The 15000-nt window shown below is 49.0% G+C and overlaps 1 protein-coding gene across 1 annotated transcript in view; it reads left to right on the plus strand.

Annotated features, from left to right (window-relative positions):
* zfyve28 (zinc finger, FYVE domain containing 28) overlaps positions 1-15000 on the plus strand; it is a 38244-nt gene that overhangs the window by 17021 nt on the left and 6223 nt on the right. Inside the window, exons 2-8 of the mRNA XM_080522324.1 lie at positions 1318-1458; positions 10719-10856; positions 11249-11451; positions 12570-12659; positions 13058-13147; positions 13418-13519; positions 14136-15000. The exon at positions 14136-15000 is cut by the window's right edge and continues 953 nt beyond it. Coding sequence (XP_080378450.1) covers positions 1318-1458; positions 10719-10856; positions 11249-11451; positions 12570-12659; positions 13058-13147; positions 13418-13519; positions 14136-15000 — 1629 coding nt within the window. The remainder of the gene's footprint in view (positions 1-1317; positions 1459-10718; positions 10857-11248; positions 11452-12569; positions 12660-13057; positions 13148-13417; positions 13520-14135) is intronic.

The raw sequence follows: 15000 nt of genomic DNA on the forward strand, positions 1-15000 counted from the left end.
TATCCCCAACTGTCGGTTAATATAACTGTGTTTTCATCTGTGCAGTTTGTTTTATTATTGATGAGAGAGGAGGAGAGTGTGCGTGTAGAGAGCAGTACATCACTTCAGCCTGGTCTCGAAACCGAGCTGAAGTGAGATCTCGTCCCTGTGGGATGTCAGGGACGAGATCTCATGAAGCCTAATCTCACTCTGGGACGAGATCTCACCTCAGCCTGGTCTCACTCTGACAGGTACTCTCTAAGGGAGAGACTTCTTTAGATGTGTAAGAAATATTTGGAGAAGATGTTTTTTGGCCTGCCACAGCCATCGTAGCCGTCCTCTTGGTGGTGTGTGTTATGTGTTGACATAGCCAGGTTGTCTTTGCAAGGATGATGGGCTACTGGGGGGTATTCCATCAACGTCACTAAAGGAAAATCCAGGCTTATTTTGCCCCTCCCTGCGGTACGCCCTGTGGTGTGAGAGATAATGACACAGATCCTTCACCGAGGAGGCAGAGCCCTCTAATTACCCAGCCCTCCCTTCTGGGGAGATTACGGACCATATTAACCAGCGATATTGACCATATTAACGTCCCTCCCCCCCTCCTCATAGCTGCTTCGCCATCTACCTGTATACACACACACACACACACACACACACACACACACACACCACGCACGCACGCACACCACTCACGCACACATGCACACGCACACACCCCCCCCACACGCACACACACCACACATTCTCTCTCACACACACACTGTCGTATTATGTTTTTTTTTTGTTGTTGTTGTCTTGACTAAAGCACCGAACGTCATGGTTGCAGCATCAGGACAGCAGAGAGGAGATGTACCTAACCCTCTCCCTCACACACACACACACACACACACACACACACACACACATACACACACACACAGGAGATGTACCTAACCCTCTCCTTGTGTCCTCACGTCCTCTCTGCTGCTCAGCGCTCTCTCTCCATGGTTACGTCAGCACTGTTCTCCTGTCAATAACACACCAGAATGTACAGCATTGTGCTCTCTCTCTCTCTCTCTCTCTCTCTCTCTCTCTCTCTCTCTCTCTCTCTCTCTCTCTCTCTCTCTCTCTCTCTCTCTGTACATGTGTTATAGTCCTGCTGCTGCTTTATTTGACCAACCAACCCTCCCTCCCTCCCTCCCTCCCTCCCTCCCTCTGTGTCTCTCTTCCTCTCTCCCTCTCTTCCTCCCCCCCTCCCTCTCCTCCCCCTCTCCCTCTCTCTCTCCCTCCCCCCCCTCCCTCCCTCCCTCCCTCTCTCCCCCCCTCCCCTCCCTCCCTCTCTCCCCCCCCTTGCAGCGGTCGGACCCCCAGCTCCTGGCCCAGTTCTACTATGCGGACGAGGAGCTGAACCTGGTGGCCACAGAGCTGGACAGCCTGGATGGCCGCAAGGACCCCCAGAGGTGCACCCTGCTGGTCAACCAGTTCAGGTCCTGTCAGGTGAGACTACCCAGAATGCACCCTGCTGGTCAACCAGTTCAGGTCCTGTCAGGTGAGACTACCCAGAATGCACCCTGCTGGTCAACCAGTTCAGGTCCTGTCAGGTGAGACTACCCAGAATGCACCCTGCTGGTCAACCAGTTCAGGTCCTGTCAGGTGAGACTAAACTACAACCCCCAGAATGCACCCTGCTACCCTGCTGGTCAGCCAGTTCAGGTCCTGTCAGGTGAGACTACAACCCCCAGAATGCACCCTGCTACCCTGCTGGTCAGCCAGTTCAGGTCCTGTCAGGTGAGACTACAACCCCCAGAATGCACCCTGCTACCCTGCTGGTCGAACAGTTCAGGTCCTGTCAGGTGAGACTACAACCCCCAGAATGCACCCTGCTACCCTGCTGGTCGACCAGTTCAGGTCCTGTCAGGTGAAACACTCTCCACAGACCTGAGGACATTTTATTTATTTTTTATTTTTTTACATTTAGGGCATTTAGTGGACGCCTTTGTCCAAAGCTACTTACAACAAATAAAAAAACTAGTACTCAGTAGAGATAAAAACACCAGTAACATATTAAAACATATGAGGATGTGAAACATGACTAAATAGAGTGTATTATAAACACAACAGACAGGGGAGGCTTCAGAAGGTACAGCTGAAGCTACTGAAGAGATGGGTCTTACATTTTACATTTACATTTTGGGCATTTAGCAGACGCCTTATTCCAAAGCGACTTACAATCAATACATTTGACTAAGTAAATCATCAATTCACCAGTCGTAGCAGGAACAGTAATCTAGCTCAGGCCAGGGGCCATTGGCAGTCGTCGTGATAGAAGAAGAAAGAAATATATATTTTCTTTTTTTACACTGGAGAAACAGTACAAAGGGGGAAGTAGAAATCTTAGGAGACACAGTACAGGGGGAAGCAGGTGTCTCGGGGGATACAGTGCTGGGGGGTAGTAGATGTCTCAGGAGGAGCAGTTAAGATGTAACCTGAAGAGATGAGAGGTTTTCAGTCTCCGGCAGAAGATGGGGAGTGACTGCAGTTCTGACAGCCGTGGGAAGCTCATTCCACCAGCAGGGAGCCAGTATAGTGAAGAGACATGACTGCCGCGTTAGGGTAGAGGTGGTGGGGTCTTCAGGTGGGTCTTTGAGAGACGCTAATTGGAAACCTCCCCCTGGGATGAGGTCATCATGAGTTTGTCTCAGAGTCCTCATAGTGTTGCCAGGTTCCTAATTTAGACTTCCTGACTCCAAGACTTGTGGCGGGAATCAACCATTCGGGTTAATTCTGTAACCCCCCCCCCCCAGCACAGAAATAGTCCCATACTAAACTAGGATCCCCAGAGGTGCACCCTGTTGGTCAACCAGGTCCCATCCTGTCAGGTGAGACTCTCTCAACAGACCTGAGGAGAGACGCTCATTGAGATCAGATTCAACCTTTCTGTCACTGCACAGAGTACAACGAAATTTATTTTTGGCTCTAGGCACAGGGGTCAGCCATAGTCAGCTCCCCTGGAGTAATTAGGGGTCAAGTGCCTTGCTCAAGGGCACAACGGCAGTGGTTAGGCACCTTAGATATGATGCCAGCAACCCTCCAGTCACCACACCCAGCTCCCTCCTGAGGCGGGGATCGAACCAGTGACCTTCTGATTGCTAGCCGGCGGCCTCTCTAGCCTCTAAGCTACCTGCCTCTCTAACCTCTAGGCTACCTGCGTCTCTAACCTCTAGACCAGTGTTTCTCAACCCTCTCCTCGGGGCGCCCCAGCCGCTCCACATATTTGATCTGTTCCACCACCAGCACACCTGATTCAACTAATCAAGTCCAAATCATAATTGCTTTGGACTTGATTAGTTGAATCAGGTGTGCTGGTGGTGGAACAGATCAAATATGTGGAGCGGCTGGGGCGCCCCGAGGAGAGGGTTGAGAAACACTGCTCTAGACTACCTGACCTCCAACCTCTAGGCTACCTGCCTCTCTAACCTCTAGACTCCCTGACCTCTAACCTCTAGGCTACCTGCCTCTCTAACCTCTAGACTCCCTGACCTCTAACCTCCAGGCTACCTGCCTCTAACCTCTAGGCTACCTTCCTCTCTACCCTCTAGACTACCTGACCTCTAACCTCTAGGCTACCTGACCTCTCTAACCTCTAGGCTACCTGCCTCTCTAACCTCTAGGCTACCTGCCTCTCTAACCTCAAGGCTACCTGCCTCTCTAACTTCTAGGCTACCTGCCTCTCTAACCTCTAGACTACCTGTCTCTCTAACCTCTAGGCTACCTGACCTCTAACCTCTAGACTATCTGTCTCTCTAACCTCTAGGCTACCTGACCTCTAACCTCTAGACTACCTGCCCCTCTAACCCCTAGACTACCTGCCTCTCTAACCCCTAGACTACCTGTCTCTCTAACCTCTAGACTCCCTGACCTCTAACCTCTAGGCTACCTGCCTCTCTAACCTCTAGGCTACCTGCCTCTCTACCCTCTAGACTACCTGCCTCTCTAACCTCTAGGCTACCTGCCTCTCTACCCTCTAGACTACCTGCCTCTCTAACCTCTAGGCTACCTGCCTCTCTACCCTCTAGACTACCTGCCTCTCTAACCTCTAGGCTACCTGACCTCTAACCTCTAGACTACCTGACCTCTAACCTCTAGACTACCTGACCTCTAACCTCTAGGCTACCTGCTGCCCAATTGAAATCCTATCCCTGGGATGAGGTCATGAGTCTGTCACGAGTTCTCTGAGTTTCGTCACTTTCCTAATTTAGACTTCCTGACTCAAGTCGTGTGACGGGAATCAACCAATAATTGTTAACTCTGTTACCCATTATCGACAGAGAGCACAGAAATAGTCACATACCTGTACCGCATCGCCTATTCTGCGTGACAGGCACAGCAGAGTATGAATATTTTAAAATTATTTTTGATTTGTTTTTTTAAAAGGGACAATGGACAGTCATTGACTCACCCTGAATTAGCTGGGTAGCTAAATTACATCAGCAGTCCCTGGGCAGGTAAATCCACAGGGGAAATACAGCCTCAGATGTTATAAAGAATTTAAAACAACTACAGGACATAAAAATATCACATCAAACATGACTACAGGAAATAAAAACATCACACTTTATACTCAAGAAAACATAACATAAAATATTACATCATAACAAAATGAAACAAAGAAAACAATTTAGGCTCTATTTTGTCAGTGGTCACATTATTAAAATCATAAAATCACATGATTTTAACATGGCGATGATCTCAAATCCTAGTCAACTAGGCCCAGAAATTCATGTGTTGTTGTTTTTTTTACTTGAAGGCGGATGCTTTATTATAGTCCCCAGTGGACCTGAGTTTGACCTGTAAGCAGAAAAAGACAAAAGCCCAGGGAGGGATAGGTGTGAGTGATGCGGGGGGGCAGAGTGTTCGTCAGAGCACTCCCCAGTCATCAATCGATGGGCCCGGCCCTCAAAGCAAGCAAGTCTCCCGGTGATAAGGAAGGTGAGATAAAGACACTCTCTGGTGGTGGAAGCATTCACGCCGTTGTGTCTCGATAGCCTATATTATCTGGGTGTTGTGCGGCTCTTATCTGGGTCAGGAGTGAACCCTTGGATGAATGACGCATTTTGGAGGGAATCAATGGAGGGGAACTGCTGGTCAAGGAAATTGGGTCTGGATGGAAGTCAAGATATATATATATATATTTATTTATTTTATTATCACTGTAAAGGACAGGTTTTAGGCTCTTATCCTGCGTCGATTGTAGGCAGCTTAAGATAAGGACAGGTTACAGTAATCTCCACTGCTTGTGAGCGTGTGATTCAGGTGACCACTAAACACACACACCTTCTGTGTCAATAACACAGGGCAAGGCTGGGTTAGATAGTAGACTTGGCGTTGAGGGTGTGAGTATTGATTTGATATCCCTGTTATCCGCGTCAGGGTTAAGTGTTGGTGTGGGTGTGTGTGTGTGTGTTCTGGGTGAGTTTAGTCAGGGTTAACACTAGAACACCACATCACCAACTGTCAAATCTTATTTCAAATTTGAAAGTGACAGTTAAATCTAAGTGACAGTTAACACTAGAACAGCCGTGCCTTTTTTTACCTACTATAAGAGCCGCCTCGGGGGTTAAATTACCATAGTCTTTACCAGTGGCGGCTGGTGATAAAAATGTTGGGTGGGGCACAGGTTATGGGGGCATGCTCCACGGGGAAGAATATCAACTTTAAAATCTGGATTTACAGTCGATTTTAGCATGAGAATATATATATAACTTAATTATTTTTATATATAACTTATTAAAGGGCAAACTGCAAACACAACAAAAATATAATGCACAACAACTGACAAATCAACTGGAATAGTCTTTGTTAGCAGAGTAGACCTAATGTTAACAGAATGGACTTATACCCTTTGTCTATCTGTGCAGCGGTAAGGTGAATAATTCTAGCAGTACTGTCCAGACAGTTGTCTTGTTTAGCCATTCAACTAGGCATTATTTATTCAATGGAGAAAGACATGGAACACAATGCAATTGTGATAATAAATGTGTTCTTTGTTACTTCTTTAATTAAATTAAAGTGTACCTTTCTATTATCATACAATATTTCCTTGAACATGTAAACTCTATAATCATACAGTTGTCTTTCTATTAGTTGTCTCTGTCATACTGAACTGTTTGTTATGATCTTGAACTATCTCTGTTGCGCACCTCACCTCAGTTCTGTCTCTATTGCTCTCCTCTCCTGTTGTCTGTCTCTCTGTTGCTCTCCTCTCCTGTTGTCTGTCTCTCTGTTGCTCTCCTCTCCTGTTGTCTGTCTCTCTGTTGCTGTCCGACATGCTCACTCTCAACAACATTGGTCGTCGCAGCTGCATTATTTTTTTTAACTTAGCTATTCGGTTGTTAAGTCGCGACGTGTTTCCGGGTCCAAAGTTGGCTGAGGCGCTGTCTTCGAAATGCCGCAATAATAATAATATTAATTATATTTATATAGCGCTTTTCCGAGGCTCAAATACCCTGACAATATGGGGAAAACGGGAAAGTACTGTGTCCCTTGTTGTATGAATAGATCCGAGTCTAAAAAACGATTAAACTGTCATTCTACCGCTGTAGTACACTGGTATTCTGGTGCGGAGAATTTCTGGTTTGGACCCGGAAATTGCAAAACGTCACGTTTGACGTCAGACTTAACAACCGGATATTCAAGACTCACGCATTTTTTTATTTTTACTACCCCTAGTGGTAGTGGCCCTAGGCTGCAGCCTAGGTAAGCCTATAATCTGCACATGCTCGGGGCGCATTTTTTGCGCCCCGACCGAGAAATAGGAGACAGCCAATTGGAGCGCTGCTACAGCTTTGATTGATTGATTGAAAACTTGATTAGAAGATTTGCAGAAGTAGGTACATGAAAGTACATATTACATACAAGGTCAACTAACAGGATAAAACCCCAAGAAAGCCACTGGCTTATTTCAATTGGGGTCCTTGATTCTCAATTCATCGTTACATGTAAGACCGACAAAAAAACTAGTACTATCTACAAGATAATACAGACAAATAACTAGTACTATCTACAAGATAAACATACATCCAACATGGGAAGAACAATACAACAAAACACAAAATATGTACAGTGGGTAGTTCGGGCAGGGGGACAGACATATAATATGTACAATGGGTAGTTCGGGCGGGGGGACAAAACAGCAAGTATGTACAGTTTTTGATTTAGAGGGTCCAGTTACGGATTGCAGCCTCCTGTAAATGTTTTTTGAGAGTGGTTTTGAAGGTGGGCAGTGTTTTGCACTCCTTTAAGATTATAGGAAGGGCGTTCCACATTTTTACTGCATAGTTTGCAAACGAGTTTAACACGTGTAAGCCAAAAGTATTTGGACTTGGATAGAGTCCCATTCGGCCGGCGTCCCCGACTCCCTACCCTATGTATTTTCACAGTGAATTTTACACACACACAGATAAAATGTTTATTGTATTGGAGGATTTTTAATGAATGCTGATAGGCGCCGACAGAATATCAGCCGCATTTTATGAATAACATTTTATGAAAAAAACTTTTACAAGTAGCAACTAGGAAGTGGGGGCGCTTTGGAAGGTGGGGGCGGCGCCCTAGCGCCCTCTATTGGCCAGCCGCCACTGGTCTTTACAATGGAAAGCTGCCACTTACACACAACGACCACTAGTTGGCTGGCTTGTAAATTAGCCTGCCTCCTACACAGAAAAACTAGCAAAATAGCTTTATACTAGCTTATCCTGATGTGATTTAGAAAATGTAAGTATACTGGGTGGTAGAACGCACATATCTAGGAAAAGTCATGAAAGGAGGGTCCTGAAATTTGATCGAGTTCTGTGTGTGTTTAGTCAGGGTTAAGTGCTGATGTGGTGTGTGTTCTGGGTGAGTTTAGTTAACCTTTATTGCAGGAGTCCCCCCCCCTGGGAGTCCCCCCCCCCTGCTGAGACGCACTGACACCTGTCATGCTGGAGCATGCTGGGAAGCTCGGGGGGAGGGGGGCCTGAAGCCCCACCATGTCTCAGCCCTATGCTCTGTGGTCCTGTGGGGGGGGGGGTCGCTTAATAAGGTCACCGCTTCATCTCCTACTGCCTTCTCTCTCCTTATTCTCTCTATCCCCCCCTCCCTGAGGTCCCTCTCTTCCGTGCTCTCACACTCTTTCTTTCTCTCTCTCTCTCTCTCTCTCTCTCTCTTTCTCGCTCTCTCTTTCTCTCTCTCCCTCTCCCCCCTCCTCTCTCTCTCTCTCTTTCTTTCTTTCTTTCTCTCTCTTTCTCTCTCTCTCTCTCTTTCTCTCTCTCTGTCTCTCTCTCTTTCTCTCTCTCCCTCTCCCCCCTCCTCTCTCTCTCTCTCTGTCTCTCTCTCTGCTGAGTATTCTGAGGTCCCTCTCTTCTGTGTTCTCTCTCCCTCCCTCCCTCCCCCCCCCCCTCCCACTCCCTCCCTCTCTCTCCCCCCTCTCTCTCTCCTCTCTCTCTCTCTGCTGAGTATTCTGATTCATTTCATTATCACCTTAAATGGACCATGCTGTGAAGTGCTGTGTGTTTTCTGCGTTGATGTTGTGCTTCGTAAACCCCCAAACGCTTTTCTGCTGACGACAGAGCGTTTTCAGCAACTATGAATTATCAATCATAGGAAAATAATCACCGCTTCAGGGAGGTTGTGCTCCTGTCTTCTTGTTTCCCTCAGCCAGATATTGTGCTTACCGGGGCCAGATTTACTGATTCTTCCATACCAGTTTTCCATACAGTCACAGTGAAGATGTTGTTTATTTTCACTGAATGATATTACTCATGTTTTTATTATACATCCCCATGGTTGGTTTACGTGGTGGCCTAGGAGTGGTCTAGCACCGCGGCCTACTTAGAACACACACATATGCCTGTGTCGGCATGGCCTGCCCTGCTGACATGCCCTCACTCCCTTCTTCTCCTTACTTTCCTGTCTGTCTTCACTGTATCTGTTCAATAAAATGAAAAAATGGGGGAGGCAGGGGGAGGGAGGCAGGGAGGAGGCAGGAGGGAGGAGGAGGGAGGGAGGCAGGGGGAGGCAGGAGGGAGGCAGGGAAAGGGAGGAGGGAGGGAGGGAGGCAGGAGGGATGGAGGAGAGAGGGAGGCAGGGAGGGAGGAGGGAGGGAGGAGGGAGGGAGGCAGGGGGGAGGGAGGGAGGGAGGCAGGGGGGAGACAGGTCCTCTCCCCCTGCAGAGTTGTCCACTTGACCCAGGAGGCCTGACGGCTCTATTATGAGCCCTCGTTCATGGGCCTCAGCCCCTCCCTCCTGCCTCCCTCCCTCCTGCCTCCCTCCCTCCTGCCTCCCTCCCTCCCTCCTCCCTCCCTCCCTCCTTCCTCCCTCCCTCCCTCCCTCCTCCCTCCCTCTCTCCTTCCTCCCTGCCTCCGCCCTGCCTCTCTCCTCAGCCGTGCCAAGCTGCTACAGTTATGTTGGCATGGCTGCTCTCACAGCATGGAGGGAGGGAGGGGGGGAGAGAGAGAGGGAGGGAGAGAGAGGGAGAGAGAGAGAGAGATTGACATTCAAAGGGATAAGAAGAGAAAGTATAGAGAGAACCTTGGGGAAAAGAGAGACAGAGAGAGAGCGAGGTCTGTATCTGGTGCTGTTCTAGGTATCATGTCATTCTGACATTCTGTGACATTTGCTGATATTGGTCAAGATTAGGCACACGGTCGTGTGCTGCCTCACAGGAGGAGGGCTACGGTGTGTGTGTGTGTGTGTGTGGGGGGGGACAGGGCCAAGCAGACCTAGTCCTGTTACAGTACAACAGCGACCGTGAGAGGAGTCAGCAGCAGCGCTTCAGCTTTTTTCTCTCTCAGAGCTTTCAAATGTGTTACCTGAGGGGCTAGCGGGCTAGCGGAGAGAGAGACGTAGCGCTGGGGCTGACGAGATTACAGCTCACGGAGAGGGGGGGAGGGGTGGGGGTGGGGGGGTCGTGGAGTAAAAGGCTCATTGTGAGCCGTCATTGTCACGGCTGTTGTACATGCCAGCGGCACACAAGCTCTCGATTAGCTCCTCGCTGTGCGTGACTGTGCGTGACCGTGCGTGTGCACGTGTGCGTGTACGTGTGCGTGCGCACCGCTGGAATTATGGGATTCAGTTTTCGAGGTTGGTTTTCTTTTTTATTATTGAGGTGGAGAATCAAATTGTTGAGGACTATAATGATCCGCTGCTATGAGTATGAGTCTGTCTTAATTGTTTTCACTCGATTCCCAATTTTGTGTTTTTTTCCGAGACTGCAGTGAAATGCTGCTTGTGGGTGTGGGTGTGGGTGTGGGTGTGGGTGTGTGGAGAGGAACGTCTGAGAACGTCTGAGTCCTTCTCCTTGTAGACCACCTGGAGGAAGGAGGAGGGAGAGAGAAGGAGAGGGAGAGGGGAGAGGGGAGAAGGGAGAGGGAGAGGGAGAGGGAGAGGGGAGAGAGAGAGGGGAGAGAGAGAGAGGGAGAAGGATGATTGGCTGTCGTCAGTTGAGCGTTAGAGTGAAACACCCTTCAGTAACACACACACACACACACACACACACACACACACACACACTGTATCCATCAGGCTGCTCCCTGCCCATCACCTCACAGAAAGAAAGGATCTTGACTTTTCTCATTCCACCTAATTTATTCCATCTCTTTTTCTGTCACTCTCTCTCTCTCTCTCTCTCTCTCTCTCTCTCTCTCTCTCTCTCTCTCTCTCTCTCTCTCTCTCTCTCTCTCTCTCTCTCTCTCTCTCTCTCTCCTTCCTGGCTCCTGCAGGACAACGTGTTGAACATCATCAACCAGATCATGGATGAGTGTATCCCAGGCGACAGGGCCAACAGAGACTTCTGCGTCAAGTTCCCCGAGGAGATTCGTCATGACAACCTGGCCGGGCAGCTGTGGTTCGGGGCTGAGGTACAGTATGGGGTGTTCCCTCTACAGCGTTACGCACCAGGAAACTAGAAGCACTTTGTTTTAATTTTATTTATTTTTTTACTCCTCCAGAAACTTAGTTTTCTCCGTCTGTTCTCACAAAGTAAACTTCAGGTTTCTGGTTTGTATAAATCACCTGAATCACCTTGCGTGAATCTTTATTTATAATTTTTTTCAGTCAATTGGGTTTTTTGGTATACATTTTGGGGATTTTTTATATATTTTTTGCTCTAGGTACAGAGTCTAGGCACAGGGTCTATAGGCACAGGGTCTAGCCACAGGGTCAGCCAGAGTCCCCTGGAGCAATTAGGGGTTAAGTGACTTGCTCAAGGGCACATGCAGCTACCTCCTGACCTGTCTGTCTGTCCCTCCAGTGCCTAGCTGCGGGGTCCATCATCATGAACAGGGAGATAGAGAGCATGGCCATGCGGCCGCTGGCCAAGGACCTGACCCGCAGCCTGGAGGAGGTGAGGAGCCTCACGCGTGACCAGGCGCTGCGCGACCTCAACCTCTACACCGACCGGCTCCGCGACGCGCTCAGGCACTTCGACGGACTCTTTGCCGAGTTTGAACTCAGGTAGGTCGTCGCCCCTTAGAACCAACCATTAGTACCACAGAACCACCACCATTAGTACCACAGAACCAACTGTCATTACCACAGAACCAACTGTCATTACCACAGAACCAACTGTCAGTACCTGAGGCTGCATTCTCATTTTATGCACCCTAATTGTGGAATGCACTGCCAGTTTACATTAGAGATGCAACCTCAGCAAATATGTTCAAGTCAAGACTAAAAACCCATCTTTTTAATATTGCCTTTAAATTACTAAATAATTAAATTAGGATTATATAATGATTGGAGCACTTTGAGCTGCAACGTTTGCAGGAAAAGCGCTATACAAATAAAAAGTTATTATTATTATTATTATTACCACAGAACCAACTGTCATTACCACAGAACCAACTGTCATTACCACATATTCACACCACCTTAACCCTAACTACTATACTAGCCTTACTGTATCTATCACTATCATGTTTTTTAATGTACTCTAATTTACGTTAGCATTTGGTTGAAATAGATCACGAGTAAAGCTTCTGAGTTACAGACTATTTATTTAAACAAAGGTACATACAGCTTACAGCATTCCTCTGATGTCATTGAGAGGCTCTGGTCGATGGTTAGCAGGGTGAAAGAGAGAGAGCTGTCTCTAGCTCACCCCTTTTATATCCCCAATGATATGGTAATACAAGGCTATGACAAACCACATGTAGTCCCATCACCTTACTAAGGACAGGTTAGGGTGTGAAAAGAGGGTCAAAAGGGCAGGGGGCAGGTCACAGGAAGGGAGGCCATCTTTGACCATGTGTTCTCTAGGCCAAAGGAATGCTAATTCATAAAACCCCACCTTGTTAAGAATCTTGGGGACAATGGAAAAGGCAGAACCTTTACAGCTATACAGGTCTATGAATGTGTGTGCAATAAGACTGATATCTACACGTTCTATACACAGGTCTATGTGTGTGTGAAAATATACCACATTATCACTATTATATGCACTTCTGGTTAGATGCTAAACTGCATTTTGTTGCTTCTGGTACTTTGTACTCTGCGATGACAATAAAGTTGAATCTAATCTAATCTGATCTGATCTATTTACGTGACCTCTCGTTGTCTCCCCCTGGTGGCAGCTATGTGTCAGCCATGGTGCCGGTGAAGTCGCCCAAGGAGTACTACACCCAGCAGGAGGTCATCGTCCTCTTCTGTGAGACGGTGGAGAGGTGAGTCCTGTCCCTCCTCCCACACAAACACACACACACACACACACACACAGCTACTCTCTACTCCCCACGAGAGAGAGAGGGAGGGAGAGATAAAGTGAGAGAAAGAGAGAGAGAGATAAAGAGGCAGACAGACAGACAGAAACTTAGACATACAGACAGTCACGCAGAAAGACAGACAGACACGCAGAAAGACAGATATACAGACAGACAGACAGGAGAGTCAGACAGACAGACAGACAAACAGACAGACACAGACACTCAGACAGACACGCAGAAGGAAAGCCAACAGACAGAGAGACTGTCTGAGAGACAGACAGAGAGACTGTCTGAGAGGGTTGTAGGGTTGTAGGGTATGGTTGTTTTACAGCGTGTGTTCCGTGATGTGTTTGTCCCAGGGCTCTGAAGCTGGGCTACCTCACACAGGACATGATCGACGACTATGAGCCTGCGCTCATGTTCACCATCCCCAGACTAGCCATCGTGTGGTGAGTGTCCTCTCCTCTCCTCTCTCTCTCTCTTCTGTCCTCCCCCCCTCTCTCTTCTGTCTCACTCTCTCTGTTCTGTCCCCCCCCCCCTCTCTCTCTCTTTTCTGCCTCAATCCTCCTCTCCCTTCTATCTCTCATAATAATTGAGTTTCAAAAAACCTCCCCCTCTCTCTCTCTCTTCTGTCTCACTCCTCCTCTCCTCCTCCCCTCTATCTTTCATAATAATCGAGTTTCAAAACCTCACACTCTCTCCCCCCCTCTCCCTCTCAGCGGTCTAGTGGTGTACTCTGAAGGTCCGCTCAACCTCGACCGCAAACCAGAGGACATGTCTGAGCTGTTCAGACCGTTCCGCACCTTACTGAAGAAGATCAGGTACTTTTCCCTGACGAGCAGAGACACAGTACGGTCACACAGTACCATGTTAACACTCACAACAACAGCCTCTAACACTAGAACCTGGAAACTTATCCTGGAAAGCCAGTAGTAGCCAACACTAGAACACCACATCACCAACTGTCAAATCTTATTTCAAATTTGAAAGTGACAGTTAAATCTAAGTGACAGTTAACACTAGAAAAGCAGTGCCTTTCTTTACCTACTATAAGAGCTGCCTCGGGGGCCAAATGACCATAGTCTTTACAATGGGAAGCTGCTATTTACACACAACGACCACTAGTTGGCGCGTCTTGTAAATTAGCCTGCCTCCTACACAGAACAGCTAAATAGCTTTATACTAGCTTATCCTGATGTGATTTTGAAAATGTAAGGATACTGGGTGGTAGAACGCACATATCTAGGAAAAGTCATGAAAGGAGGGTCCTGAAATTAGATTGAGTGCAAAGATATAAAATAATTTGGCTGTTCTAGTGTTAACAATCACAGTACAGTCACACAGTACCATGTTAACACTCACAACACCAGCCCATAATATAACAGTCGTTTCTCACTGTGTCTCAACCTCCTGTTTGTTGTGGTTGCGTTGCCATAGGGACCTGCTGCAGACGCTGTCAGAGGAGGAGCTGTCGACGCTGGAGAGGAGCCTCTGTATCTCCCAGGACGCAGACTACCCCCCGCCCGCGGCCCCGGAGGTCCCCCCCGCCCCCGCGCTCTCAGAGCCCCCCCCCTCCTCCTCCAGCAGCCCCCCCACCCCCGCCCCAGACACCCTCGACAAGAAGCCTGCGATGGACCCAGAGAAGAGCTTACCAGCGGAGTTACCGCTACCTCCACCTCCTCCTCTCTGCGCCTCCTCCCACACCCAGGAGCAGCGGGACCGGGGGTGGGAGGAGGTGCAGACGGAGAAAGGCGAGAGGGAGGTGGAGGAGGAGCAGGAGGGGGGGGGTCCAGCATGCGAGGAGGCGGAGGAGGCTGACCTAGCGTGCTCCATGCAGTATGACGAGGAGGAACTGGAGCAGCTGAACATGATGGTGTACCGCGTTGGCGACGAGATGTCCACCTTACTCTCCCCCCCCAGCCAGTGCCAGTCGCCGGCCCACCGGCCTCTCCGTGGGGGGGGGGACAGCGGGGCCTCCAGCACCGAGGCGTCCCCCCGCAGGCTCCTAGGAGGGGGGGGCGGAGGGAGGGGCAGGATGGGGCTGTATCACGAAGAGGAGCGCGTGTTCTTCATGGAGGATCTAGACGCGGCAGGCGACATCGTGACGTGTATCTCCCGGGAAGCCCTCAGCCGCAGGAACTCGCCCGCCAAGACCCCCTTTTCCTCCTCTGACTCCGCCCCCCCCCATCCCACGGGGTCCCTCCGGGGGGTCCCCCCCTCCCCCCTCACGGGGGGGGACAAGTCGGCGGTCGGCAACGGTTGGTCCGCAACGACCGCAAAGGACTCTTCTCCGTCACTGTCC

Source organism: Nansenia antarctica, assembly GCF_963989245.1.
Source record: "Nansenia antarctica genome assembly, chromosome: 1".
Classification (NCBI taxonomy): Eukaryota; Metazoa; Chordata; class Actinopteri; order Argentiniformes; family Microstomatidae; genus Nansenia; species Nansenia antarctica.